We start from the raw sequence: 26961 nt of genomic DNA on the forward strand, positions 1-26961 counted from the left end.
AATATTAAGTTTTGAATCACATCTGTCTGCCTGCAAAGCTCAGGGATGGAAGGAGGCAAAAACTTCCAAAAACAAACACAAAAACCCAACAATGAAACCTGAAACAAGGACAAAGGTTTGTCCAAAAGTGCCTGGCCTGGAAAGGCGAGGAGACCGTAAAACATTAAATACAACTGTGTATCCGAGACCGGGGTTGAATGTGTGGGACAACCAGGCGCACTGCTCTATTTACACAGCTACCAAGACACGCTTTGTCCTTTACCATCTATTGGCCACACTAGGCTGAAACCACTAAACCAAGTCTTTCCACTAAGGCTAAGAACACTGCGTCTATGCAGGGAGAAGCTTATCGCACGCTCACACTCGTGCACACCAAGTCCAGCAGCCCCTGGGAGTCCACTTCCGGCTCTGCATTTCTTTTACGCCGCTGTATCTTTTTATACGTGTTCTCTCACAATCTGCCTATCGTGCTACACGGTAAAAATCTCAACACATTCGCACCTGGTTCTGGTTACCCCGTAATTATTACTTGTGTGCAATTAAACAAGAGACCAAAACCACAGAACAAGGGCACAGGTGGGGAGTACGGGGTAGGGAACAGATAGATGTAAAAACACAGATGTGCAGATTTCACCAGAAGCCTCAAGCATCCACTTTGTGAGTCTGCAGCAGGCTACTTGCCACAGTCCAGACCCTTCACCTGTCACGCCTGTTCTTGGACCCGAAAGCGGGGCCCGCGCTGTTACCTTTGAACCCGGGGTCCTCAAAGTAGAGTGTGGAAAAGTCCGTAAACGCTACCCTAGAACCGTGTGAATCTGGTGGGAAACAGATGGCGCAACTAACCTACTCTGTCTGACAGTTAAATCCATGTTACGAAAAAAAACTAGCTTTAAGATTTATTTTTGTAACTTCTGGAAACAGAGGAGACAACACACTCCTTGGGGGAAGGTGAGGGGACGAGAAGACAGGCCCTGGGTAAAAAGGACCACGACAGCACCTGGATTGGATAGGCCTGCCTAGGACAGAAACACGGGCACTGCCACACCACCACGGGGACGGCTCCTGGCTGAGGCTCGGCAGACCAGTGCGCCACGCAAAGCTGCTATAGATCCAAGTCATAAAAATCTTCCAGCTCATCATGAAACAAGTCCCACTCGTCTTCAGAGTCTGTCAGGTCGTCGTCCCCACCTGCGGCCAAAAGCATAAGCAACATCTCGCCCAGCTCAAAGGTGACAACCTCCTCTTCGTCGTTGTCAAATGGGTTGCTGTTCTCTCTTTCCTCAATGAGCTCCCAGAAGTGGTTCCTTCGTTGGGCCTGTAAAAAACAAGGCCATGATAGGGAGGGCACTGTCGAGTAGCATCTTCTATCCTGGTGTTTCTAAGGCAAACCGTCCAGCACACCAGAGGGCATGACGAACAGACTTCTCATTTAGGGTTTCGACTTTACCAATTCCTACCCTCTGGTTACTTGATGCAAACCGTTTAGGCTAGAGCTCTGGGCACTCTGTATCACATTTTCCTCTCCTATCCCTCCCCATTTCCTGAGGTGGCTCTCTCCACCTCTCATCCTCCAGTCTCACTCCCAGACCTGTGCGGTAATCTCCTTCCCCTACCCCAATCTGTGCAGGACTCAACGGATAGCGTGGAATTTCCCCTCCTTGAAAAAAACAGCGAGAGTTACCCGGTATCTGCTTGATGTTCCCACTTTCTGTCTCTGTGGCTCCTCTCTACGGCCATCAGGGTACGCATGCTTGTAAAAACAGTTCCCTCCAAATGGGCAGCTCCCACGTCCTTCATCAAAATACCTGCACGCCTTGTTGCTGGAAAGGAAAATATCGCAACCCTTATTCACAGTGGATTTCAGGTCTGTATTTGACTATCATCCGGTATTTCGTTAAACAGGTAGGGATAGAACCAGCATGTTCGTTCACAGCCCTCCCCAAGGTGTGTTTTTAAACATGTGTGCACGAAGGCATGAAACACTAACTAGAAACAGACACTCTGTTCAAGTCTATGCTGTTTGCAACAGCTCCAGTACCGCAGATCCAGCAGAGAGAAAATCTTCTAGAAGCCCACACACAAGCACATAGGACAACTAGAACATGGACGCAGAAGAAGGCAGAACCCCACTCATGGGGTTTCAGCAATCAGCAGTATAGACTTCGTTATAACACAGTCCCTTGGCGGGCACCCCAAGGACTGTGTTATAGCCAGGTACACAACGGGGAAGTGTAATCAGGGGCGACACAAGAAACTGTACTGGGAAGTCAAAGAAAGGGTAGGAAGGAGGTAGGAGTATATAATGCAGCACTGTTCTTTTCAAAGTGAACCCAAGCCACGTTGGGATCTTAGCCTGAGAAAAGGCTGCAGTGCTCATACCTCATTGCCTCTTTGTATTTCTGAATGAGTTTCTGCTTCTCTTCTTTCTCCTCCACCCAGTACTCACTTGGAATGACAAAGTTAGATGTGATCCGGCATTCTGGGCAGGACCTGGGAAACAATGAACAGGCTGCAGTGCATATCCCCCTTTACAGGCCCACTCTTCAAGGACACACCCTGATGTGTCACCTCCATACTTAAAGACTTAACTGAAAGGCAAGTGGGCATTTCCTGAAAGGGTTCCACACACTGTCACACAACTGACCATTTCCTCTGAGGCAAGACAAACTCCTTCATAAATTCAATTCAATGGCTAGCCAATTCACTCAAAATAATAATGATAATAACAACAACAACTTCGGTTAAAAAATAAAAACAAAAAAATAAAAAAACAAAACAAAAAAAACAACCAAAGAAGACATTTCACACGGACTCCTTTTTCTTTCGTTTAAATAGATTTATTTCTTGTAACTTTGCTCTGTTTAGATTATGTAGTCTTTGTTCAGTTATGAGAACAATCTTTAAAGGATGGTGGATTATTGGCTAGCTTAATGGATGGAATAGGAAAGTGGAAAATGTAAAACGTCAGGAAACATACATTCAGAGCTAGATAAGTTTGTTCGCTGAGCCTAAACTGGCTAATCCATTAAACACAATCTCCTCAGAAAAAGCACGAAGAATCTACTAACTGATACACAGGGTTTCCTCGTTCAAATGAAAAGTAGACCTATACCAACTAACCTAGAAGCTAGCGGAAAATACAAAGGAGAAGTCCCAATTAGAATACCCCAGTTTCAAGATAAAATGCATGCATTTAAGTGCGGTCCATCTGGTTGAAAGTTGGCACAAGATACTAAATTCTTCCCCAAAATAGAAAGCACAAACGGAGATTGGGGAGGAGTCTCACTTTATGATCTTGCTCTCAAATTGCTTAGCACTCCTCCACTTGCGAATACACTTGAGACAGTAAGTGTGGCTGCAGTTGGAGAGAATCCCAAAGCGGCGCTCGCTGGGGCTGGCTTTCTCATAGACCACCTCCATGCAGACCCCGCAGACCATGTCCTTGCTGCGCTGGACAGCGAACGAGAGCTCCATGTCCTTCTCATGGGCCTCGATGCAGGACTAGAGACAGTAGAGAGAGAAGTGTGATCAAGTCACTGAACAACGAAGACTTCCACTGATAGCTCAAGACTGGTGTTCAGAGAAATCAAGTCACCCAAAAAAGAGGTTCCCAATTGGACATCGAAAGCAGCTTTGTTCACAAGCAAATACAGTAACCTTTTGGATCTTTACATCATTACAAAGTAAAACTAGAATAATGCAACTTGAAGAACGGGGGGGGGGGGGCGGAGGAGAGGTGTCACCCAGTTTTCTTCACCCTCTGCGTTATGATACATGTTGGAGACTTTTTCATACTGTTTATTGATCTCATTAAGGATGAAGGAGACTAATATTTACTAGGGGACAACTATGTGCCAGGCACCTAATTTTCACATTAAAAGAAAAACCAGCTTTATTGAGGTATACTTCACATACCATTTTAATTCATTCTTTCAAAGGGTGCAGTTTAGTTATGTAACCATCCCCACAATCAATAGGAGAATGTGTCCGTTACCCCAAGAAAAACGCCACTCCCACAGCAGTCACTCAACTCCCCTGAAACCAGCCTCCCAGTCCTAGGCAACTAGTAATCTTTGGCTATGCTTATCCCGGGGCATATCATATAAATGTGTCCTTTAGGGACTGGCTTGGTCAGTTATCTACACTGTGGAAGGCTATCTGCATGTAGAGATTACCTAAATAAACTTAAAAAAAAAAAAAATTTACACTACTCTGAATATTCATGTACAGATTTGTGTAGATGTCCCACCCTTTGTTTTAAGGGAGGTGTAACTGACATGTATTACACTACACATACTTTTTCATTTTATAAGAAACATGGTAATTATAGGAAATACAAAAAAGCAACCAAAAAGTCACCCATAAGTCCACATAACCACATTTTAGTACATTTTATCTTTCTGAAACCTCTTTTTAAACAATCTTCAGAAACAGACATTACAAAAAGAGACAAGACAAAAAAAACGCTTAACTATCCCCAAAACATACCTGAACGATTTATTTAACTTGCCTAATTCACACAACCAACATGCTGTGAAGGTAGGATTCAAACTATGTCTATCCTACATCATGCTTTACCCAACAACCAAATTAATTTTTATTCAACAGAAATGATAACGATTGGAGGCAAAATCTGCTCCAATAAATAAGATTCATAATGCAACGTTTTCTCAACAAAAAATTTATGCTGCAATGGGCTTAAAACCGTAGCCTGCAATCTGCACCCTTTGGGTTTGAAAGGTAAAGCGGTGCCATCACCGTGGAGAATGCCTGGCAGTGGTTTCCTAGGACCCAGCAATGCTACTCTCCAAGAGACTGCCAAGGGGGAAACAATCCAAGTGTCCATTCAAATGATGACTGGAAAGATAAAATGTGGTACAGCTATGCAGTGAATTGTATTCAGCCAGAAGGAATGAAGTACTGATAGACATATAGGATTTCATTCAGAAGCGATCCCCACAACAGGGAAATCCAGAGAGACAGAAAGTAGATCAGTTATTTATTGTCAGGAGCTGGACGAAGGGCAGGATGGAGTAATGGAGCTAAGGGGCACGAAGTGTCTTTTGGGGATGATGAAAATGTCCTAAAATCACAATCATGGTAATGGTTGCACAACTATGTTGATAGACTTAAAAACAATGAGACAATCTTAGAAGAGTAAATTCTATGGAATGTGAATCTCGGAAAAACTGTTGGCATTTAAAAAAAAAAAAAGGAAGGTGCCTGGCTAGTTTAAGAGCATGTGTCTCTTGATCTCAGGGTCATGAGTTCAAGCCCCACATTGAGTACAGACAGCACTTAAATAAACACTTTTAAAGAAAATGAAAACATTTAAAGAGAAGAAAGAGCCCATGGTCTGAATTCTGAAAGGATGATTTCGTGATAAGGTATTCAGAGCCCAAGAGATAAAACCACTGAATTCACCAAGCGTTTCTCTGAAATTAACAATGCTTGTGAAAGGGGAAATCCCATCTCAAACCTATTAGCACATGACCCCGCTGACTTACTTTTATATGTTGTGATCTCTGGGCAGCGTCCATGGGATGGAGAACCTGCAGCCCACACATGTCACAGGAGTCTCCGTGGAGATACACGCAGTTCTCCCCGTACCGGCACTCTCCCACGGCGGCATACGGGCAAAGCTGCTTCTTTGTTTCAGCCACGGTTTGCTCCTTCTCACATTCTTCCTTGGTCACTGAGCCCTGCGGGGGTGCTTCAGGGCAGGAAGGGGCAGCTGAAAATGTTTAAGAGGGCAGTAAAGGTCCAAAATGGGTAAGGGGGAAATATGAACTATAAGGTAGTAACTGAGAACCTAACTGAAAAGAAAAAATGAGAACTTCAATTAAAGGCCCAACAGTCTATTTAATCCCTTTACTCCTGAAACAAATCTTTCTAATGCTGATATTTCCATGAATGGGCTTATTTAAAAGAAAACAAAACTTTTTAGGCACCTCTTCTACAATGGCACTGATTAAAGAAAAGAGGCAAAAGAAGCTTCAGTTTTTCAAAACATTCTAAATTCACTATTATTGGGATCAAAGTTTCTTTCACTCCATAGGTAAATCTTAGGTAATCCAATTTAGTGTATTAAGATTAGGTTAAGGGGCGCCTGGGTGTCTCAGTTGGTTAAGCATCCGTTAAGCATCTGGCTTCGGCTCATGACCTCAGTTTGTGGGTTTGGGCCCCATGTCGGGCTCTGTGCTGATAGCTTGGAGCCTGGAGCCTGCTTCGGATTCTGTGTCTCCTCCTCTCTCTGCCCCTCCCCTGCTCATGCTCTGTCTCTCAATAATAAATAAACGTTAAAAAATATTTTTTTTTACAGATTAGGTTAAACATGAAGAGTGTAAGTAGAAGGCTGTGAAACCCACCTAAAGGATGGACTACTGCCTAGTGCCCTAAGCTGGTTTTAGTCTTCCAAATACTCACTACGGCCACAGTAGGGCTGGCCAGGAACAAACTCAATGGCATTCACCCAGTCTTCTGAACCTGCTCCTACACTTGCAAAGTTTGAATTTCGTGAGTCGGCTTCGCCCGTATTCATTTCAACAACTGGTCCAACTACCGATGAGAGACTTGAGGAAGCAGCAAGGGATGATTTTGCAGTTAGATCTGCCACAGTCACTTCTTCCTGTTTCAGTGGCTTGCTATGTTCATATCTAAAAGAAAAATTTAAAGTCAGCAGTCACTGTCTCACCAGCAGCCCCAAATGGGGTATGTATTTCCTGATCCTATCTTTGGGTTCTTTTCAAACTATGGTACCAATGAATCAGCTGGGAAATTGTTAAAAGGCAGATACCTAATTTCTTAGTCTGGAGCAGAGCCGAGGATTCTCCAGGTCTACCAAGGCCCCACAGGATGAGAATACTGCTAGCCCAAGGACTACACTGTGAGAAGCAAGGTCATAGACCAGCGGTCAAGCAAACACTAAAGGGTCAAACACGGGGTGCCTGGGTGGCTCAGTCGGTTAAGCGTCCGACTTCGGCTCAGGTCATGATCTCAGTCCGTGAGTTCGAGCCCTGCGTCGGGCTCTGTGCTGACAGCTCAGAGCCTGGAGCCTGCTTCACATTCTGTGTCTCCCTCTCTCTCTCTGCCCCTTCCCTGCTCATGCTCTGTCTCTGTCTCAAAACTAAATAAACATTAAAAAAAATTGTTTTTAAATAAAAAAAAATAAAGGGTCAAACACATACTTTATGCTTTGCAGGTCATACTGTCACTGCCATAACTATTACTATTAAACTCTGTGATTTTACTTCAAAGGCCACCATAGGTGTTACTTAAGTGACTGTACATGGGTACATACTATACATGTGTATTCCAGTAAAACTTCATAAACTTCATTTATCGAAAGAGCTTTTGGCCACGTTTGGCCTACACACCAGAGTTTACCCACCCTGTCACAGACCACCCACTACCCCTTAGATTCTACTCCAATGGGGGCGGGGGGTGGGGGGGGGAAATCCTGCAGTTTCCATGGCAACTATGCTAAAGACCCCGGGCAGCCAAAACTGACCAAAGCAATGCTAGGGTGGCCTGGGTGACTTAGGGAGGGGCTGAGCCTCCCACTCTTTTAGCTCAGGTTAGGATCCCAGGGTCACAGGATCAACATGGGGCTCCACTCTTGTCACTGAGCATGGAGCCTGCTTGAGATCCTCTCTCTCCTTCTGCCCCTCCCATTTTTATACACACACCCCCTCTCTCTCTCTCAATAAATAAAATTAAAGAAAAAATGCAAGGGTGACAAATTCAACAAGCAGAAACATGGAACATTTTACCAACACACACATTAAAATGTTCACACTATTAAACGGAGAGACAGTATTTTCTTTCATACATTTTTTAAGCTTATTTATTTTGAGAGCATGTAAGCAGGGGAGGGGCACAGACAGGATCCCTAGCAGGCTCCACACTGTTAGCAGAGACCCAACATGGGGCTTGATTCCAAGAAGCATGAATGAGATCATAATGAGCTGAAATCAAGAGTTGGAAAGTCAACCAACTGAGCCACCCAGGCACCCCCCCCGAAAAGTAACTTTTTAAATCAAATCTGCTTATTTAGGCAAAGCTATTCCCTTAGTGCAGAATAGATCTATATAAAATGTGACTCTGAAGCAAAGATTTGTGAGTAAGCACTAGGAGAGATCAAGTACAAATAAACAGCAAGACTCTCATTTTGAAAGGCAAAAAATATGGTTCAGTGAAGCATGGACTTTAGGAACAGGGATCGGTCTCAGACCCTCAGACCAAATTCAACCAGAGCTAAAAGTAGTTTTGACATTTTTATGTTTAAATGGTATATATTCCTTTGATTCTAAAACACATTTACAACATTTAAATTATCTATTTATTTTTAAAAGTGAGCTCTATGCCCAACGTGGGACCTCAACTCACAACCTGAGATCAAGAATCACGCGCTCCACCAACCGAGCCAGCCAGGCGCCCATTGACATTTGTTGATTATTATTTTTCATTCTTTTTGGGGGAGCAACTAGAATTGCAATCCAGGAGACACAGATTCAGGCAGCAACCTGACTTGTGTTCCTGGTTTCACCATTTTAAATTGGTTGGAAAAAAAGATCACTTTAGGACACATGAACATTATACGGAACTAAAATTTTAGCATCCCAAATAAAGTTTCATGGGAACAGAATCACACCCAGCAGCTTATGTATTATCTATGGCTGCTTTTGTATGACAAGAAACCACGTGGCCTGCGTAGCCAAAAATTTATTTTCTGGTCCCGTACAGAAAAAATCTGCCAAGTCCTGCTTAAAAGGACTCTCGGATCTACTGGATTCAGAGCCCAAGACAATGTCTTCATTATAATTAAGTTAATTCTTTAATGGGTTATCACAGAATCGGTGACCTTACAAAGTGTTAAGTGAAGAAATAATGCTGAGACAACACTGAAACTAATATTGAGCTTTTCTTTCACATCTTGCAAAGAATACTTTGATATAGGATCAATTTCTATCTAAGGAAGTTTAATCAATTTTCCTTCCAGCTCTAAGAGAAGATAAACATTTTTCTCTCCAGTTGGCTACTTCCCACCTCCAATCATTCCAAAGTCTGGTATCTGTGTTTAAATATTTTAAAAATTAGGGGCACCTGGGTGGCTCAGTTGGTTGAGCGTCAGACTTTGGCTCACGATCTCGTGGTTTGTGAGAGCCCCGCATCGAGCTATGTGCTGACAGCTCGGAGCCTGGAGCCTGCTTCAGATTCTTTGTCTCCCTCTCTCTATATGGCCCTTCCCCTCTCAAGCTCGGTCTCTCTCTCTCTCTCTCTCTCTCAAAAATAAACAAACATAAAAAAAATTTTTTTTAATAAATAAATATTTAAAAATTTTTTTAATGTTTATTTTTGAGAGACAGAGACAGAGTACAAGTGGGGAAGGGGCAGAGAGAGACAGAATTTGAATCAGGCTCCAGGCTCTGAGCTATCAGCACAGAGCCTGATGTGGGGCTCAAACTCATGAACAGAGCCTTGAGATCATAACCTGAGCCAATGTCCAGCACTTAACCGACTAAGCCACCCAGGCACCCAACTTTAAATATTTTAATTTATGGGACTCAGTGGGTCTATAGGGTAATAGCCTACCATAGCAAAGGTTGTCACCCATCAACCAAGGTTCTCCACTCGTGTCCAGAAACAAGGAGGGAAGGTCGCCTGGCTGGCTCAGTTGGAAGAACATGCAACTCCTCACATCAGGGTTGTGAGTTTGAGCCCCTCGTTGGGCAGAGGTAACTTAAATAAAACTTAAACAAAAAAAAAAGACAAAGGAAACGAGGGAGTTCTAATAGCATTCAGCAGGTGGGGGCAAAGGATACTAGACTTCCTGCCATGTGTACCACCAGCTCTGGGCAAGAACGGCCTCACTTCACAAGTGTCACCACTAGCAAACACTGATGCAGTAATTTTTCTGAACTGTTGGAACTAGGACTTTTATCTTTCATTATAAACTACTCCCTCTGTGAGGAGTTCAATTAATTGAAATCTCTGGGCATTGGCCAAGTTATATTTAAAAAATCCCTATACCATAAGAGTGAAAGTTTAAATCATCCAAGTGTAATTTTAACAAGAAAATAAGCAGTCTTGGAACAAGCACCTCCGTAAAATTCCTTCGTTAGCTAGTCTAGAATCAGTCTTTTAATGATCGCCTATTAGGGGTGCCTGGGTGGCTCAGTTGGTTAAGCGACTCTTGATTCGGGCTCAGGTCACGGTTTGTGGTTTGTGAGGCTAAGCCTCAGAGGCAGGCTCTGCCCCGTCACTGTGGAGTCTGTTTGGGATTCTCTCTTTCCCTCTCTCTCTCTGCCCCTCCCCGACAGGACTCTCTAAACGAACCAAAAAAAAAAAAAAAAAAAAAAAAATCGCCTAGACCAGTCTATCTGTCCCAAACAATTACCACCGAAGCTTCCTTTCAGGCAGGCTATTAATACACAGGTTTCCCTAACTCCTTTCACTTTATCCGAAGGGCTCTAAATCGAGCTCAAATCAGGACTATTCCCCAGAGAGGGAGCTGCACCTTTCCTATAAAGCAAACTTATTAGGTGACTCACATCTGCCTAAATGTCAGAGCCTCACCAAAACAAGGGCTCCTCCCTGGCCTTCAACCTCCGTCTACCACAAGGAAACTCACGGATTACAGGAATATGCTGAAGATGGGACTTCTACACTCTTTCTACTTAGTCCCAAAGGAGAACACGAAATGCCACTGGGGCTGGCAAAGCTACCTGAAAAATAAGCTGATGATTAACACAGAGCCCAGGCCTTAGCTTAGATTTCTTCAGTTCAACCTTTTTTTCATTCATTCCACCTATATGACCCAATCAGGTGAGTGCCTCTACTGGATAAGAGGAATAAGTTAACTAGCCATACTTCCCCTCCTCCTGTCACACAGCACACTCTCCAGGACATCTCTGGACTCATCTCCTCTTGACATTTCCTCTCTCCCTGGACAGAGTTTACAAGGATCCTCAACAGACTGGCAAGGCAAAGAACCCAGCTCCCCTACAATTAATCGGCCTAGAGCACCTGCAGAGACCAGCCCATGAAGAAATGCTTTTATATTTAGTATGATAGGGCTCTAGACACCCCCCCCCTTCATACTGTGACTAAAAAGGATAAATAAACCTGGGGGGGAGGGGTATTTTTTGGAGTAGAGTGTCACTGTCATTTGTCCCCGTCTCCAGTAATACTGAAAGGAAAAAAAAAAAATCAGCAAAAAGTAAAATGATTGACTTAAACTCAGATACCAGAGGTTCCACTTCTCAGCTTCTAGTCATATGAAAAAAAACTTTGTCCTTAGTAACTTCCTAGTAAAATGCATGTGGGATGACCTAACATTAATATCCCACCCATCAGTAATTCAGTCTTTTGAACCCTTTAGCATTTGAACACAAGCATTGACATAATCCTTTTCTGAAAGAATGCTAAAATTGGCTGACATTCCCAAAATGTCTCACCTACTGTGATCGTTTAAAATATGTCCAGAATTCTTTGCCACTACTCCTTTCAAAAGGTGGAGCCCAATCACTCTCCCCTTGAACGTGCGCTGGGACTTGCTGACTTGTTTATAATAAACAGAATATAGTGGAAGGGAGTGTGGGACTTCTGAGACCAGGTCATAAAAGGCATTGTGGCTTTGTCCTTGCTGGCTCTCTTGAATCACTGGCTCTGGGGAAAAGATAGCTACCAAGTATGTGGACGCTGAGCAGCCCCAGGGAGAGGTCTGTGTGGTGCGAACTGAGGTCTCACCGATAGTCGAGTGAGCGAACCACCCTAGAAGTGATCCTCCAACCCCAAGACTTCAGATAATGCCAGTTCTGCCAGAAATCTTGATTGCAATCTTGGGAGGCTCAGAGCTAGAACCACTCAGCTAAGCCATGCCCAGATTCTGGCCCCCAGAAACTATGAGACAATGTCTATTATTTCTAAATTGCTGAATCTCCCAGTAATTTGTAACAAACAGGTAACTAGAACACGTGTTTTCTGCTCAATTGCAATTTCAGATTATGGTACCAATTCAAAGACAGATTATTGGAATTATGTGTCTTACTCTTATCTTTTCTCCCAATCTCTCCCAATCCACACCTGAACAAAACTGATCTGTAGAATTCTTACCTGCAGCGGTCTCCGTAAATACAGTATCCTCGCTGAAAATACTTGCACACTATACCATACGGACTGTCAGAGAGGTCATGCGAGTAGCGACAGTTATCTCCTTCCTTACAAACCCCATGCATGAAATACCTGTGAGAAGAAGAACCACAAAATTGGATTTAAAAAGTCTAAAGCCAGGGGCACCTGGGTGGCTCAGCTGGTTAAGTGTCCGACCTCAACTCAGGTCATGATCTCACAGCTCATTGGTTAGAGCCTGCGTCCGGCTCTGCGCTGAACCTGAAGCCTGCTTTGGATTGTGTGTCTCCCTCCCTCTCTCTCTCTGCCCCTCTCCTGCTGGTGCCCAGTCTCTCAGAAATACATAAACGTTAAAAATAAATAAGTGAAAAGTCTAGAGCCAGCACTAAAAGAATTCTTAGCCAATGTATCAGTAATATACTAGTACTGCATGGCAGCAATACATTCTATTACATGTGAAATGAACACAGAACACGTAGAATTAGACCGTATGACAAGATTATCCATTATGGTACCACAGGAAGGCTGCCTATGCATATGTGCACCAATTCAGATTTAAACTTTGAGGCTGGTATTAATCTTATCTTTGCAGGGTTAAGTCTGACCACTGTTCTCATTTTACAGTCCTGAGGAGGTAGCTTCTTGTTTTCCACTAACTTTAGCCAGTAATAGCAGCTCTATCTGTAAAAAAGTCAAAGATAATCAAGAAGCAATGCAGACCACAACGGGTCAGACTACTGTACTTCAAGAAACCATTTTAATTCTTTCAAATCCACATGTGAAAATAAAAACCAATTTTGCCACAGAGTTAAAGGGCAATCACGATGTCCTATGGTTAGTATGTTGTTCCTGTGCCTTAAAGGGTTACATGTGTATCTAACCAGCAGCTTCCAAACACCAAGTATCACAGTCGGAATTAGTAGGACTTATTTCCTAAGGGAATCCGGACTAGGCAGCACCAGCACCACCTGGGAATGTGCTAGCAATGCAAACATTGAGACCTCACTGCCTATCTACTAAATCAGAAACTGGGGGTGTCCGTATTTCTCTAAGTGTAACTTATGTGGATTAGGTAAGTGATACGGGTCTTATTTTTATAGATAACCCTAATCATGTCAAGTGAGTAGAACCACCACCACCACCATCCATCTTCCCACCACTGACTTCTGTCAGGGTTTTTGTTTTTTGTTTTTAATTCTTTGGTCCGGGGCACCGGGGTGGCTCAGTTGATTAAGTGTACTTAGGTTTGGGTCCTTATCTCAGTTTGTGGGTTCAAGCGCTGCATCAGGCTCTGTGCTGACAGCTTGGAGCCTAGAGCTTACTTGGGATTCTGTGTCTCCCTCCCCCCCTCTCTCTGCTCCTCCCCCACCTGCGCTATCTCTCAAAAATGAATAAACATTCTTTAAAAATGTAAATTCTTTGGTCCTTCCTTTAATGGTCTCTTTCTCTTGAGCAGAGTAATGAAGATTTAATTTTGGCAGGCCACAACTCCCCCAAATATGCATCTATGTACAGCTGGCAGAATAAGAAAAAAGTGCCTATTTCATGGGTGTAAATATGGCTGGTCTTGCAGATGACATCACTATATCCAAGAGTGTCACAGTTATCTACAGCTGGTAGGTACAGTAACAAAGTACAAGCCCCTTGCCCACTGGATGGTATGTAAAAAAATATTCAGATTTACCTAAGGAACCTCTGAAGAAGTTCCTTCAATTGAACTGTCCCCAAATTCGAATGTGAATAGTTCTATTCAGGGATTACCTGCAAGTGAACCTTCTAGGTGACAGCAGGTAAGATGGCAAGAATGTAACATACTGGTAGAAACAGTTAAAAAGATCAAGATCCTGAAGTGCTATGACTGCAGTCCATTAAAAAAATATAAAAATAGAATTGGAAGTCAAATTATAACTATAACCTAACTTCAACTGTTACTAGGTTTGCCATAATCTAACTCAGGTCTGAACCTATGCTCAACTACAGGGCAACTAAACTAGCTCTATCAATAGATAATTTCTGACTGCATAAATGAAGACATCAACATTACACACACACCCAACACCTAAACAAGCCAATGATAATTACATTGTAATCACCACTACAGTATAATTATGCCTCAAAGTATTATATATCAAGTATCCAGTTGCTAATAGGTTATCCATTTGAAACAGTGTCCACGCCTGAATATAGTTGTTTACTGTCTCATCCCTGGTAGGAACTTTTGCTTTTTAAACACAAGACAAAGGTGTCTGAATACAGTTGTTTACTGTCTCATCCCTGGTAGGAACTTTTGCTTTTTAAACACAAGACAAAGGTGTCTGAATACAGTTGTTTACTGTCTCATCCCTGGTAGGAACTTTTGCTTTTTAAACACAAGACAAAGGTGTCTGAATACAGTTGTTTACTGTCTCATCCCTGGTAGGAACTTTTGCTTTTTAAACACAAGACAAAGGTGTCTGAATACAGTTGTTTACTGTCTCATCCCTGGTGGGAACTTTTGCTTTTTAAAGCAAAGGTGTCTATACCTTTGATATTTCTTCGGGATCAATCTTAAGTCAGAGATACACAGACCATTTATTGATTCAGTTTTAAGGCTTGATAAACCCTCTAAAGATTTCCAGCTGGGAAGGAAGCATCTAAATCTCAGGCACAATACTTGAAATTTTAGGTTTGTTTTTAAATCCCATTTGCCAAGTTTTCATTCAACTGCTGTACTTGGGTTTATGACCCTCTTCACTATGTCAGATTTCATCTTCCACCACTCCCTGCCTGACCATAACTTGGGTTCTTAAACAAGTTGCTTCATTTAAGGAGATCAACTTCCGGGGTGCCTGGGTGGCTCTGTCGGTTAAGTGTCGACTTCGGCTCAGGTCTGATCTCACTGTTCGTGGGTTCAAGCCCCGCATCGGGCTCTGTGCTGGCAGCTCAGAGCCTGGAGCCTGCTTCGGATTCTATGTCTCCCTCCCTCTCTGAGGCTTATACTCTGTGTCTCTCTCAGAAATAAATAAAAACATTAAAAAAAAAATAAAAAAAAACAAGATCAACTTTCTAAAACCTGCAACTTAACATTCAGTAGGACACTTCATTAGCACCTTTGTAAAACATACACCATTTACTTGCTGACATCCATGAAGGGTAGAAACTCTTGAAAATCCCCAAGGATAGTGAAAACTCAACTCAAAAGGATGGAGCCAGCCAGGCACTCCCCATCAGAAGTGGGAGACTCACTTCCAGCTTTGTCACTTGCTAGTGATGTCATCTTAGTCTCACCAATCTTTATTATTTTAGAACTTGAAAAAAAGGGCAGTATGTGTGAGTGAAGTCACTGCATTAGGCCTTTGTTGCTACTCTGGCTCCCTTACACCTGGGCCTTCCACAGCTTCACTCTGCCCACACTCAGACCACATTTGGGGACTGTACTGGTTTCTTCCCATGCCTGATAGGAGGTGTACGTGAACAGATCAGTTCAGAAAGAAGGCAAGACAGCTAGATGTCATGCCACAAGAAGATCTGAAGTTAACTGGAGTAATCTAGCCAGAAAACAAAGGAACAACCTTTTCGGGAACTATTCCTGCAGAAAGCTATACCATATGTGGTTCAACAGGAGGACTGAGAAAAAGAACTACCCAGCAAGAAGTTCCTGTGGTCCAGAACTAGCAACACCCAAGGAATTCAAGCAGACACAAAATCACCGGATACTGCAGAATCAACAGAAACACTAGAACACAAGTCCTAATTAGTTACTGCCAAACACTAAGCGTTAATTTACATGGTGTTTACTACATACTGTCTGGGTTTCTGGGGGTTTTTTTTCTTGCCTTTTGTCCCTCAGTGGTGTGAACGGTATTGGTACACCCAGAATTATCACCCTCACAGTGAAATCCCTCCTTGCCAACTAATTTCTAAGAGATCATGACATAATAGAAGTTACAACAGAAAAGTGGAGAAGGGCAAGCCTCTCCCAAGAATTTCTCCCCAAAACAAAACCAAAATAAATGCTTTTTATTTTTAAGTGCCACCACCAAAAAGCCACCATCCAAAGTCACCTTGATGTCACTGCCCAGACTAAGCCTCCTTTGGTAAAAGGCTGGGCCACCTGGTTTCTAAGGTTCCTTCCACCTTGAAGATTCTGGGACTCCAGGCAGACATTGTCCAGGAATAAAAACAAACATAATCGACTAGATTCTACCCACTGTGTATCTTTTGGAAATCTAAGCACGTTTGCCAAAATTTGTTACAAAAACCACAATATTAGCTTGTGAGGGTACAAGAGAAACAATACCCTCAAAGCATGTGTAGCACTGTAACAACCTACCTGTGGATTTACAGAAATTACTGAATGAGAACTTGGCATTTACCACTTAACTGGCTGACATTCCTTACTGGGATATTTAGTTTTTGATGAGTGCATGTATGCTGTTTCTCAAACTGGACTGTAAATTCTTGGTGGTTGAGGACCATGGATTTCTCTTTTTATGTCCTACAATACCTATACAAACAATACTTACATATTTAATAAAAACTGTAGAAGACACCTAGGTGTCATGCAAATCGTAATGCCAGTAACAAATTAATTTCTTAATGAGCTGTGTGACTTTTTCAATGTCACCCCTTCAAAGCAAAACCACATTGGTTGCAAGTAATAAATTTCACTATGGATATCGCAGCACTGGCATAGACTTTCTGGAGTAAGTTCCTTTATTTAAGCTATACCTACACTCAAAAAAACAAAAAACCTTTTAAAAAATAGAAAAGAAACACTTGTATTTTTTGTTACATTATTTCAACTGACAAACAGTTATATCTACCACTGCAGAAGCACTCTAATCAAGCAGTGTCTTAAATTCAAAATTACAGCTTGCCAAATTACCATCTATTCTTTTAAGTATTATTTTAATCCCACACTCAAAGAAGCTAAAACCAATCGCCTACTTCATAATATTCCTCCAATAAAAAATATGAAAAATGGCCAGGTGGGGGCAGCATAATACAGTTCCTCAGAAAAGGTATATGTAGTTCGGTTTTTCTTAAGCTGCAGAAATAAAACAGTGAGATACGATTCTGAGAAATATATTAAGAACATAGTAACCAACAAGAATATACAAATGAGTTGAAACAATTAAAAACAAGTGTCTGTCAACTGGAAAGGGAGAAACAAACTGTTAAGAGGATTATGCCCTAAGAAAATAGTCTTAGTCAAATTGCTAGACACAAGGAAATAAGCAAAAACACTAAAAATACGGCACTATCTTGAATTCAAGGGAGACTTAGCTTTCAAACAGAATAAAGATATTTATAATACAGTGCATCTCTACATTCCCTTGAACATCTAGCATTATCTCTCACTGTAAGCACTAATGCTTATTTAATGAATAACTGACAAAGTAGTCTCCCAAAACAATGTCTTTGCAAACTTACAAGTTCATTCTTTTTTTAAATGAAAGCAAAGGAATCCTCAAGCACGTGAAGTGGGTCATTTTACGTGTGGATTTACCAACATCAACAAGCTGTTACCAAGTACAGATAATGACAAATGAAACAGGGTCCCTATTCTAAGAAAGTTGCAAGTCTACAATAAATGACATATTTGACATAGTCCTATCCCAAGAAAAAAGGTTTTTTTTAAAAACAGGATATCATATTGGTACATGGAACAACTGAAAACAATGTCAAATATTAAAATTAAGACGCACCAACTAACCTATACTTTTAGATCACTTTCTCCAAGTTACATACAGGTTTACAGAGAAAAAAACGAGTACATCTAGGCTTGTATCTTTCACACAATGCCTTTTCAAAATACTAGATTACTGAGCTATGCAAATTTTTTAAATAACATATACTGGTTCCTGGGCAAAAAATTCCCACCAGTCCAGGGACAATCTAGAATACTGCATTCACTCAAAGATCCTAAAGGCAGACAGCAAAGAGGAATGATTAGTCTGGTAAGCTATTTTGAATTGATTACATACCGGTGAGGAACCAGAAAGAACAGGGAAAATGTCTAACAGCAGGGAAAGTGAAGTGAAAAAGTGACCATGAATTCTGTGCACTGCTGTAAAGGTGGGTTCAAGTTACAGCTGCAAGATAAAAATGAGGGGAAGTATGGTAATTTCTGGTTGGTGATGGGTATTCAAAGCTAGACTATATTGAGACTGGAGATAAGTAATATCAAAGCACTGTATAGAATTTCTTAAAAGAACCCACATATTCAAAACGTTTTCAGCATATAGAGGTAGACTGGGACTGCAGAGGGAAGGGCTAAAAGTTCAGGAATATAAAAGTTACACTAGCTATTTTTCAAAAAGATCCAACTACCACGTTTAAATCAAGTGCAGCATTGTGGAGGAAAAAAAAATGGTAAACACAAACAACCGGTTCCATGAATAGGAACTTTAAAATTCTCATTCTTTAAGATCCTGCACTTGACTCCATTCTTACCTTATACAAATAAGAAGCTTTCTAAAATAGCTTTTGTTTTTCCATTCCGTTGCGGAAAACAAACTTTATTTATTAAGCTTATTCTTCATGCCTTACATGTGTATTACAGAAGAACACTTCAATATCGCTGTTAACACCAGGACAGTGAATTCTGTGTTAAGACTATTCTTAAGTATCGTATGGAAATTATCCCACGCGGGTTCAAATTGGCGTTCCAGGTTGATTTAGAGAAAGGAAAAGCTTCTGGGCGCTAGTGATCACTTCTGAAAAAACCCAAGCATAACACCCATTTAAATGCACTCGTATGTACAGCGCGATCATTTTTTACATGCGTACACTCAACATATCTGTAACCGCCATCCACTAATTTTTTTTTTTTTCCACATCCTTGCATCTGATATACCAAACCAAAACAAAACTGCTCTGCTCCGGGAGCGACAAGCTCTTTGATTCCCCTTCAAAAGTAAGAAGGGTGGATTTCAAGAGAAAACATTTCGCCGCGGGAAGGGAATGGCAGCACGTACAATTTCAGGCGGAGGAGAGGATCCGAGCCAGGCACTCGGTACTAAGACAAAGCTCAGAACCGCCAACCTCAATAAACATACAAGGAAATAACAAAAGCTACTTCTCGGGTGCGGCGGAGGGCGGGGGCGGAGACGCGAGCGGACGTTACCAACGGATGACAAGGCGCCGGGGGCCCGGCAGCCAGCGGACAGCCAGGCCACCTCGCCGGTGAACGCGGCTGCGCTCCCCGGCCCCACAGAGCCGCGGGGAGGCGGGCTCCAGGCAAGAACACCCACCCCTTCCCGAACCTGCGGAGGTGCAGGCAGGGGATGGATGCGGCATCCCGCGACAATGCGAAGGAGGGAGGAGTCAGCCCACCTTTCCCTCAGCGCGGCGCGCCGCTCGGCTGGCGCAGGGAGGGGCGGGGAGAGCGGCGGGCGGTGCGGCGGCCCCGCGCGCGCTCGGGCCGCGGCGGCCGGCGGGGGTTGACGCAGCGCGGGCGGGGAGGCCGCGGCGGCCAAACGCCGCTCTTTTCCTTCCTCCGCCCGCCCCCGGCAGACCGCCCGCCCCTTCCTCCGTGCCCTCTCCGCCGCCTCGGCCCCCCTCCCGGCACCCGGCGCCGGGCTGCGCAGCGTCTCACCTGCAGGTGACCTGTTTAGTCCAGCCGCCGCTGCAGCCGTCGCTGCCGCCTCCCCCTCCCCCGCCCCCGGGGACGGGGAGGTGACTGTGGGGATAGGGGTGGGGGAGGCCGCTGCCACCGCCGCCGCTGCCGCTCCTGCTCCTGATGTTGTGGCTGTTGTTCCGGGAGCTGCAGCCTCCGCCATTACTGTTTATCCCACACAGCAGTGGCACCGGAACTTCCGGGATCACATAGTTCCGGTCCGGCGGCCGGAGGAGAAGGCAGCGAGGCAAGGGGAGGGGAAGGGAAGGAGACCGGGGCGCCCGCACGCTCCCCTCGGCCCCTCGTCGCGTCTCCCGAGCGCTCCAGCCGCTCGAACTGCGGGCCGGAGCCGCAGCGCCCGCGGCCCGCCCCCAGCATCCTCTGATTGGCGGACGAGAGAGCTCCGCCCGCGGGGGTGGGGCGAGGGCCGGGCTCCACCAGGTGGGCCCGCCCTCACTGTCCCCCCACCCCGCCACCCTCGAGACTCCACATCTAGGGAACTGAAGTGCAGGTTTCAAGCATGCACACCTAGGAGTACTTCCCTAGTAGAAGCTGATGCCGTGTTGGGAGGGAATTGGGATTTGCATTGGAATCCAGAATTTCCCATTTGCTGGCTCCACCAGTTATTGGCTGAACGAACTTGGGGCCAGATACCCCATTCTCTCTTAAGCCTCAGTTTCCTCATCTCTCAAATGGGGATGCTCGTAGGCCCTCCCTCACAGGGTTGCTGTGAGGATTAGGCACTGAGTTTAGTGCCTTGTACATAGTAAACACTTAATCTTCTCTATGCCTCCAATCGGTGTGATCTGAGCCCAAGATACTAGCATAGTAGACAAGCAAAGATTGTGGACTCAGCTTGTCTCCCTGATCTCCTGGTCTTCCCCATTCCTAGCTATATGTGCCTTTGAGCAAGTTAATTTACCTCAGTGTTCCTGCTTCCTCGATCTGTAATTAGTTAATGAAATAAGACACTGACTTTCAAAGAATAAAAATGGCACCTAACACAGGTGGTTGCAAAAATTAAATGAGAGTCCATGGAAAATCCTTAGCACTATTCTTTCACACTATAGTTAACAGATGACAAATAACAAAAGGTGTCTGGAATTTCCCAGCTTCTCACAGCCATTTGTGAAACTATGACAATTAAAATGCATATAATCCTATTTCCCCATCAATGTCCACTCTCCTCTCAGATGCTGCATATTAAATTGAGTTTCCAAGCCCTCGATTTGCTTTTCTTCAGTCTACCTTAAGAAAGTGAAAATCCACCCCACTGGCAACCAGACCACAGTGTACCTAACAGACACAAATAAGAACAGTGACAGAGCCAACAGAAAACAATGTTTCTCCCAAGCCTCAGCATGGCTACAAAGACAATCCCCCCCCCCTTTTTTTTTTTTCGTAACAGCTTTTTTAACAAATGTCTTTGCATCCCACCCACTTCATTGCTCCCTCCCCTCCAAACTCCTCAAAGATCTTGGAGACACCCAGTTCCTAAACTGCCCCACCTATGACAGTACCCAATCCGGAACTGGTTCTCTTTTGCTAGTCTCTCCCCAAGCCAGCTTCAACCCAGTAAGAGGCTCCTCCCTACCACCCTTCCAAGATGCCCATTTCTTGGCTGCATGATCTCCCCTGCTGTAGCCAGGATCATAAATTTGAGTTTGTTGGACTATAGGCATATTCCTGATAGTCTTTTTGAGTTTTATCATTGTTTTTTAAAAAGGGAAGTGGGGGAGGGGCACCAGGCTGGCTCAGTAGAGCATGTGTCTCTTTGATCTAGAAGTTCTATGTTTGAGACCAGTATCAGGATGTAGAGATTACTTTAAAGGGGGGGAGGGGCAGAAATGAGCACTTTAAGTTACTGTGACTGTGACCTCCCTTAGCATAAAAAGGTTTAAGTTAATGTGAAAGCTTTCTTCTATTTTAGGGAAATCCTTTTGTGTATTAAGGATTCTTTGTCTCCATATTGCTGCCATCACCTGGAAAGCATTGGCACCCAGCTCAGAGCCCTTAGTGGAATCCTAGGCGATCATAAAAGATATGAGCCTCAATGCCATACCTGGAAAGGCCATGGGCAATAACTTCAGAAATAACCCAGACTCAGTCCTAAAATGGGGGGAGGATGGGACCCAGGGCTGCCCCCAAGATCACATGTGCCATCCAAGCTGAGTTCTGAATTTCTGATCTTCCTGCTCAACCCTGCAGCCAGAATGATAGATAGCATCAGTTTCTGCTCAAAGTCCTCCAAGTAGGGTTTCAATCAGGGTAAGTCCTTGGCAATGAATGAAAGAATTCTCTCATGTTATAAAAATTACTATGCCTTGGCTCACCATCCATACCAATAGGAATAATGATGTTTTGTGTTATGGGGAAATGAACTAGAGTCCTCTCTGTTTTAGATTACTGGGAGAAAAGTTCAGCACAAGGGCAAGCAACCCTTGCATTTCTTCACTCAAGAAATACTGACTAGTGAGTGGCTTTCCTGTACCAAATAGCCAGCTTCTTGTAGGAGAAAGGGCCTCCAGTGTGGTGTGATGGGAGAGCACCAAGAACCTTCTCAGATACCAAGGTCCAGAGGGTGATGACCCCAGGCTGGGGAGGATGCTCACGGGAGCATACATGTTATTACCCACCTCCACTGACTGGGCATCAGGCCAGTTTAAGAACACTTGGCAGGAATACATGGGTAGCCCAATCAGTTAAGTGACTTGGGCTCAGATCATGATCTCACTGTGAGTTCGTGTCCTGCATCAGCCTGTGCTGACCGCCTGGAGCCTGCTTTGGATTCTGTCTCTCCCCCCTCCCAACCCTGCCTCTTCTTTGCTCCTGCTGTCTCTGTCTCTCTCAAAAATAAACATGGAAGGAAGGAAGGAAGGAAGGAAGGAAGGAAGGAAGGAAGGAAGGAAGGAAGGAAGGGAGGGAAAGAAAGAAAGAAAGAAAGAAAGAAAGAAAGAAAGAAAGAAAGAAAGAAAGAAAGAAAGAAAACACTTGGCAGGCACAGGGAAGGAGAGAAGGTTAAGAGTCCCAAGAAAGGACATGGTGGGCATCTCTGTTACAATTTTGCACAAAGCTATTGTCATTTCTTGAGTATAGTGATCATATTTATTAAAACAAAAATGTTACCCAGCTTGACAAGGAGGGTACACAGTTAACTGGTCAGGAGAACAGGAAGATTAAAGTCAGGCCGGAGCAGAAAACCCAGGTGACAAAGGAATCACGAGAGAACATAGTAGTTGTGTGACATCGGGCAAGTTACTGCCTCAGTTTCCTCACTGGTGAAATACTTTTCCTTGTAAGTATCCAATCTGTTAATATATGTTCACAGGACACTTGCTGGCCTTCATAAGTGCTAAATATTTGCTACCGTTTCCATTGATGTTTTTAGGATATTAAAATAGGTTTTTCAAATTTAGCATATTTAAATGTAGAGTATGCCCAGTTATATCTGAATTTCATTTTTAAAAACTTGGGGGTGAGCGCCTCAGTGGCTATGTTAGCTGGGTGTCTGACACTTAACTTCAGTTCAGGTCATGATCTCAAGGTTCGTGGGCTCGAGCCCTGCACTGGGCTCTGCACTAGCAGGCAGAGTTCTGCTTGGGATTCTCTCTGCCCCTCCTATGCACACTCTCTCAAAATCAAGTGAACTTTAAAAAAACAATGAGCTGGGGTGCCTGGGTGGCTCAGTCAGTTGAGTGTCAAGACTTCAGCTCGGCTCGTGATCTTGCAGTCTGTGAGTTTGAGCCCCGCATCGGGCTCTGGGCTGACAGCTCAGAGCCTGGAGCCTGCTTCACATTCTGTGTGTCCCTCTCTCTCTGCCCCTCTCCTGCTCATGCTCTGTCTCTGCCTCAAAAATAAATAAAAACATTTAAAAAATTAAAAAAAAAAGAGCTTAAAAAATTCTTAAGTAAGATCTATGCCCAAATGGAGCTTCAACTCACAACACCCAGACCAAGAGTCGCATGCCCTGCTGACTAAGCCAGTCGTGCTCCGGTAAATCTGAATTTCAGATAAATAAATTGGTTTCTCATGTAAGTATATCCCAAATATTGCATGGTATATGCTTATACTTAAATGATTCACTGTCGGGGCACCTGGGTGGCTCAGTCGCTTAAGCAGCGGACTTCAGCTCGGCTCATGCTCCGCGTTGGGCTCTGTGCCGACAGCTCAGAGGCTGGAGCCTGCTTCAGATTCTGGGTCTCCCTCTTGCTCTGCCCCTCCCCCACTTGCACTCTCTCTCTCTCACAAATAAACATTAAAAAAACGTTTCACTGTCTAAACTTCTAGTGTAACTAGTCCTCCTATACTTTACCTGACACGGTTTTCAAAGTGATGTGGGCAGTCGGGGTCTGAGGACCCAGAGTTGGGGGGGGGGGGCCCATGGGAGTAGCCAGGAGTGTCCTTGGCTTCACAGGATGGAAATCAAACGTGAGCTAGCAGGAAGTGAAAGCAGAGTTTACTGTGGACAAGATTTACTGTAGACAAGTTTATTGTACACAAGATATGTAGAGACATACGGACAGAATGCCCGGGAGACTAGGAAAGGAAAGGAGCAGGAGTCTCGGCTTTACTTGGGGTCCAGGGTTTTTACTGGCAATTGTGGTCTGATGCACGCATCCTCTTAACCGGGAACTGGTCAGAACAAGGACAGAGTCCTTTATTAGTCACTGAATCCCTGGAGCCAGGGGTCTTGGGGTCAAGATGTGTGGGGTCGGTGGTCTTGGAGAATGTTTGAGGTCCCCAGCCTCCTCCGATGTTATCCAAAGATTTCATGATCTCTTCGTCTCTTACAAGGAGGGCATCTGCCATTTGCAGTACAGGGTATTGTAGAGTGGGGTGGGGGAACAAGCCCTAGCAAGAATAGAAGCTGGAAAAGCAGCGAAGGGGGGAAAAAAGAAAAACACGTGGGTTTTCTTTCCCTGTGGGGTCTCTTTAGTTTCCCTGTCTCAAGGCCTTTTTCACCTACCATATCCACTTCCAGCCCTCACAGCAGGCTTTTGCAACAGGGCAAGCACAGATTACTTTGTCCCTTTGAATCTGACAAGGTAGAGACAGGCGTGGACACCATGCAGGATTACACAGCCCTTGAAGCTACAGTGAGCAGAGTTTAGGAATTTGAGCTTGTAGTCTCTTGCTCCCTCCCCTGCAGGTGCTGGAAGTCGGGTCCTGCCTTAAGGGGAGCTTTTCATTCAAAAGGGAGACCAGACCTGCAGTCCAGACACAATCGTGCTTGTCCCCCTGTGTTGAGGGCCACAAAATAAGAGTTAAGATAAGCCTGTCATCCTGCCATGACATCTTGGCCTGGGAGCTGTGAACAAGTTTAGTTGTACTCTGACACAAACTTTGAAAATGTTAACCTGGCAGTAATCACAGTTAACAAGGGTGCCTGTGTGGCTCAGTCGGATTCTGGGTCTCCCTCTGCCCCTCCCTTGCTCACAGGGTCTCTCTCCCAAAAATAAACCTTAAAAAAAAATTTTAATAAATAAAACTAAGTAACAAAAAAATTCAAGTAACGATTTCAGTAATAATTTAGTCACTGTACAGTTTATATTCTCAGAGGTCAGCGGTTTCCTGCCTTTTTAAATACCCTCTCCCACAATTTGTAAACTATTTTGTAATTAATGCTGTGTCAATTTTTGGTTTGCATAAAAATTGTAAACAACGAAGCCACATGACTCAAATATTTGTAAAAGTAGAAAAAGACAGGACAAAGAGAATCTTTGGCCAAATTCTACAAATTCTACTCAGCCTCCCCTGAACTTCTCAACTAGGTCTCAGTTTTGGACTCTCACATTCATTTCTGCATTGATGGCCTAATTTTAAATTTTTTTTTAACATTTATTTATTTTTGAGACAGAGAGACAGAGCATGAACCCCCGTTCATGCAGGGGCAGAAAGAGGAGACACAGAATCGGAAGCATCTGAGCCATCAGCCCAGAGCCCGACTCGGGGCTCGAACTCTCGGACCGTGAGATCGTGACCTGAGCTGGAGTCAGACGCTTAATCGACTGAGCCACCCAGGAGCCCCTTGATGGCCTAATTTTAGCAAGAATCCTGCCAAATTGGTTTAGCCAGAACCCTCCACCCTCCGTATCTGATCAGGCTCAGGACTTCAACCACCTCCATCTTGACCTCAAGACTAATTTCCTACTAATTTCTTACAGACTAAATCCTCCTTTCCAGCTGATTTCTTAACTGAAGCAAAGGACCCTGCGGGGCAAAGCATCCCCTGCTGGGAACTGAAACTACCTCCTCAAGCAATTGAGAACTACCAGGAGCCAGCCAAGACCCCACCCACGATTGACCTCCCCTGAGACAGGGAGGGACCGGACCAGTACCCCACCGACCTATGTCCCACTTCCCTTATATAAACCTGGAAGTAGGGCACCTGGCTGGATCAGTGGGTAGAGCATGCAACTCCTGACCTCAGGTTTGTGGGTTCAACACCCACACTTGGGCATAGTGCCTACTTAAACGAACAACCTGGAAGTATTTTCAGCACTTCTTTGGAGACTTGAAATGTCCCCTGTCTTGTGGTGTTGGCCTTACAGAAATACATTCCTTATTTTATTTTTCACGTTTATTTTTGAGACAGAAAGTGTGAGCGGGAGAGGGCCAGAAAGAGGGAGACAGGGAGATCTGAAGCAGGCTCCATGCAGTGAGTGCAGAGCCTGACATGGGGCTTGAACTCATGAACCTAGAGATCATGACCTGAGCTGAAATCAAGAGTTGGCCACTTGGCCAACTGAGCCACCCAGGTGTCCCTCCCCCTTATTTTTCTTCAATGTTTATTCATTGAGAGAGCGCAGGTGAGTCGGGTAGGGGCAGAAGGCAACAGAGGATCCGAAATGGGCTTTGTGCTGACAGCAGGGAACCTGATGTGGGGCTCAAACTCCTGAAACCATGAGACCATAACCTGACCTGAAGTCGGACACTTAACCGACTGAACCACCCAGGTGCCCCAATTTCTTGGTTTCACCACTGATAGGGTTTAAAGTAGGGCTCAGACCCATTGGCCAAGAAATTCTTGAGACGTGTTCAGTGCAGAAAGGTGTTTCTGTTAAAGCAGAGGCACGGGACCCGGGAGGGGTGAGAACAGGACCCGGGCAGGAGGGGGTGGGTAGAAAAAGCCTCACTGGGATAGTGAGGAGCAATGAATTATATACTTTGGAGTTGGGGGAGGTAAAGACAAAGGAAACTTCCAAAAGGATTTTCATATGCTGAAT

General features: G+C 44.2%; 1 protein-coding gene and 1 long non-coding RNA gene across 3 annotated transcripts; one reads left to right on the forward strand and one right to left on the reverse strand.

Moving 5' to 3' along the window:
* Positions 1-883: 883 nt before the first annotated feature.
* Positions 884-20080, reverse strand: MKRN1 (makorin ring finger protein 1). The gene is given in 9 exon segments (XM_042973659.1): positions 884-1315; positions 1682-1820; positions 2380-2490; positions 3287-3501; positions 5508-5734; positions 6427-6656; positions 12118-12246; positions 19715-19784; positions 19787-20080. Coding segments are annotated over 9 exon segments (1446 nt in total). The 5' UTR covers positions 19899-20080; the 3' UTR covers positions 884-1102.
* LOC122235151 lies at positions 5689-11152 on the forward strand. Of its 2 annotated transcripts, none has more exons than XR_006213281.1 (3): positions 5689-5772; positions 6323-6711; positions 10895-11152. It is a non-coding gene; the product is annotated as an uncharacterized LOC122235151 (long non-coding RNA). The 2 variants fall into 2 exon arrangements; XR_006213276.1 differs by having other exon boundaries at positions 10956-11152.
* Positions 20081-26961: the final 6881 nt, after the last annotated feature.

The sequence above is a fragment of the Panthera tigris genome, chromosome A2 (genome assembly GCF_018350195.1).
Source record: "Panthera tigris isolate Pti1 chromosome A2, P.tigris_Pti1_mat1.1, whole genome shotgun sequence".
Lineage (NCBI taxonomy): Eukaryota > Metazoa > Chordata > Mammalia > Carnivora > Felidae > Panthera > Panthera tigris.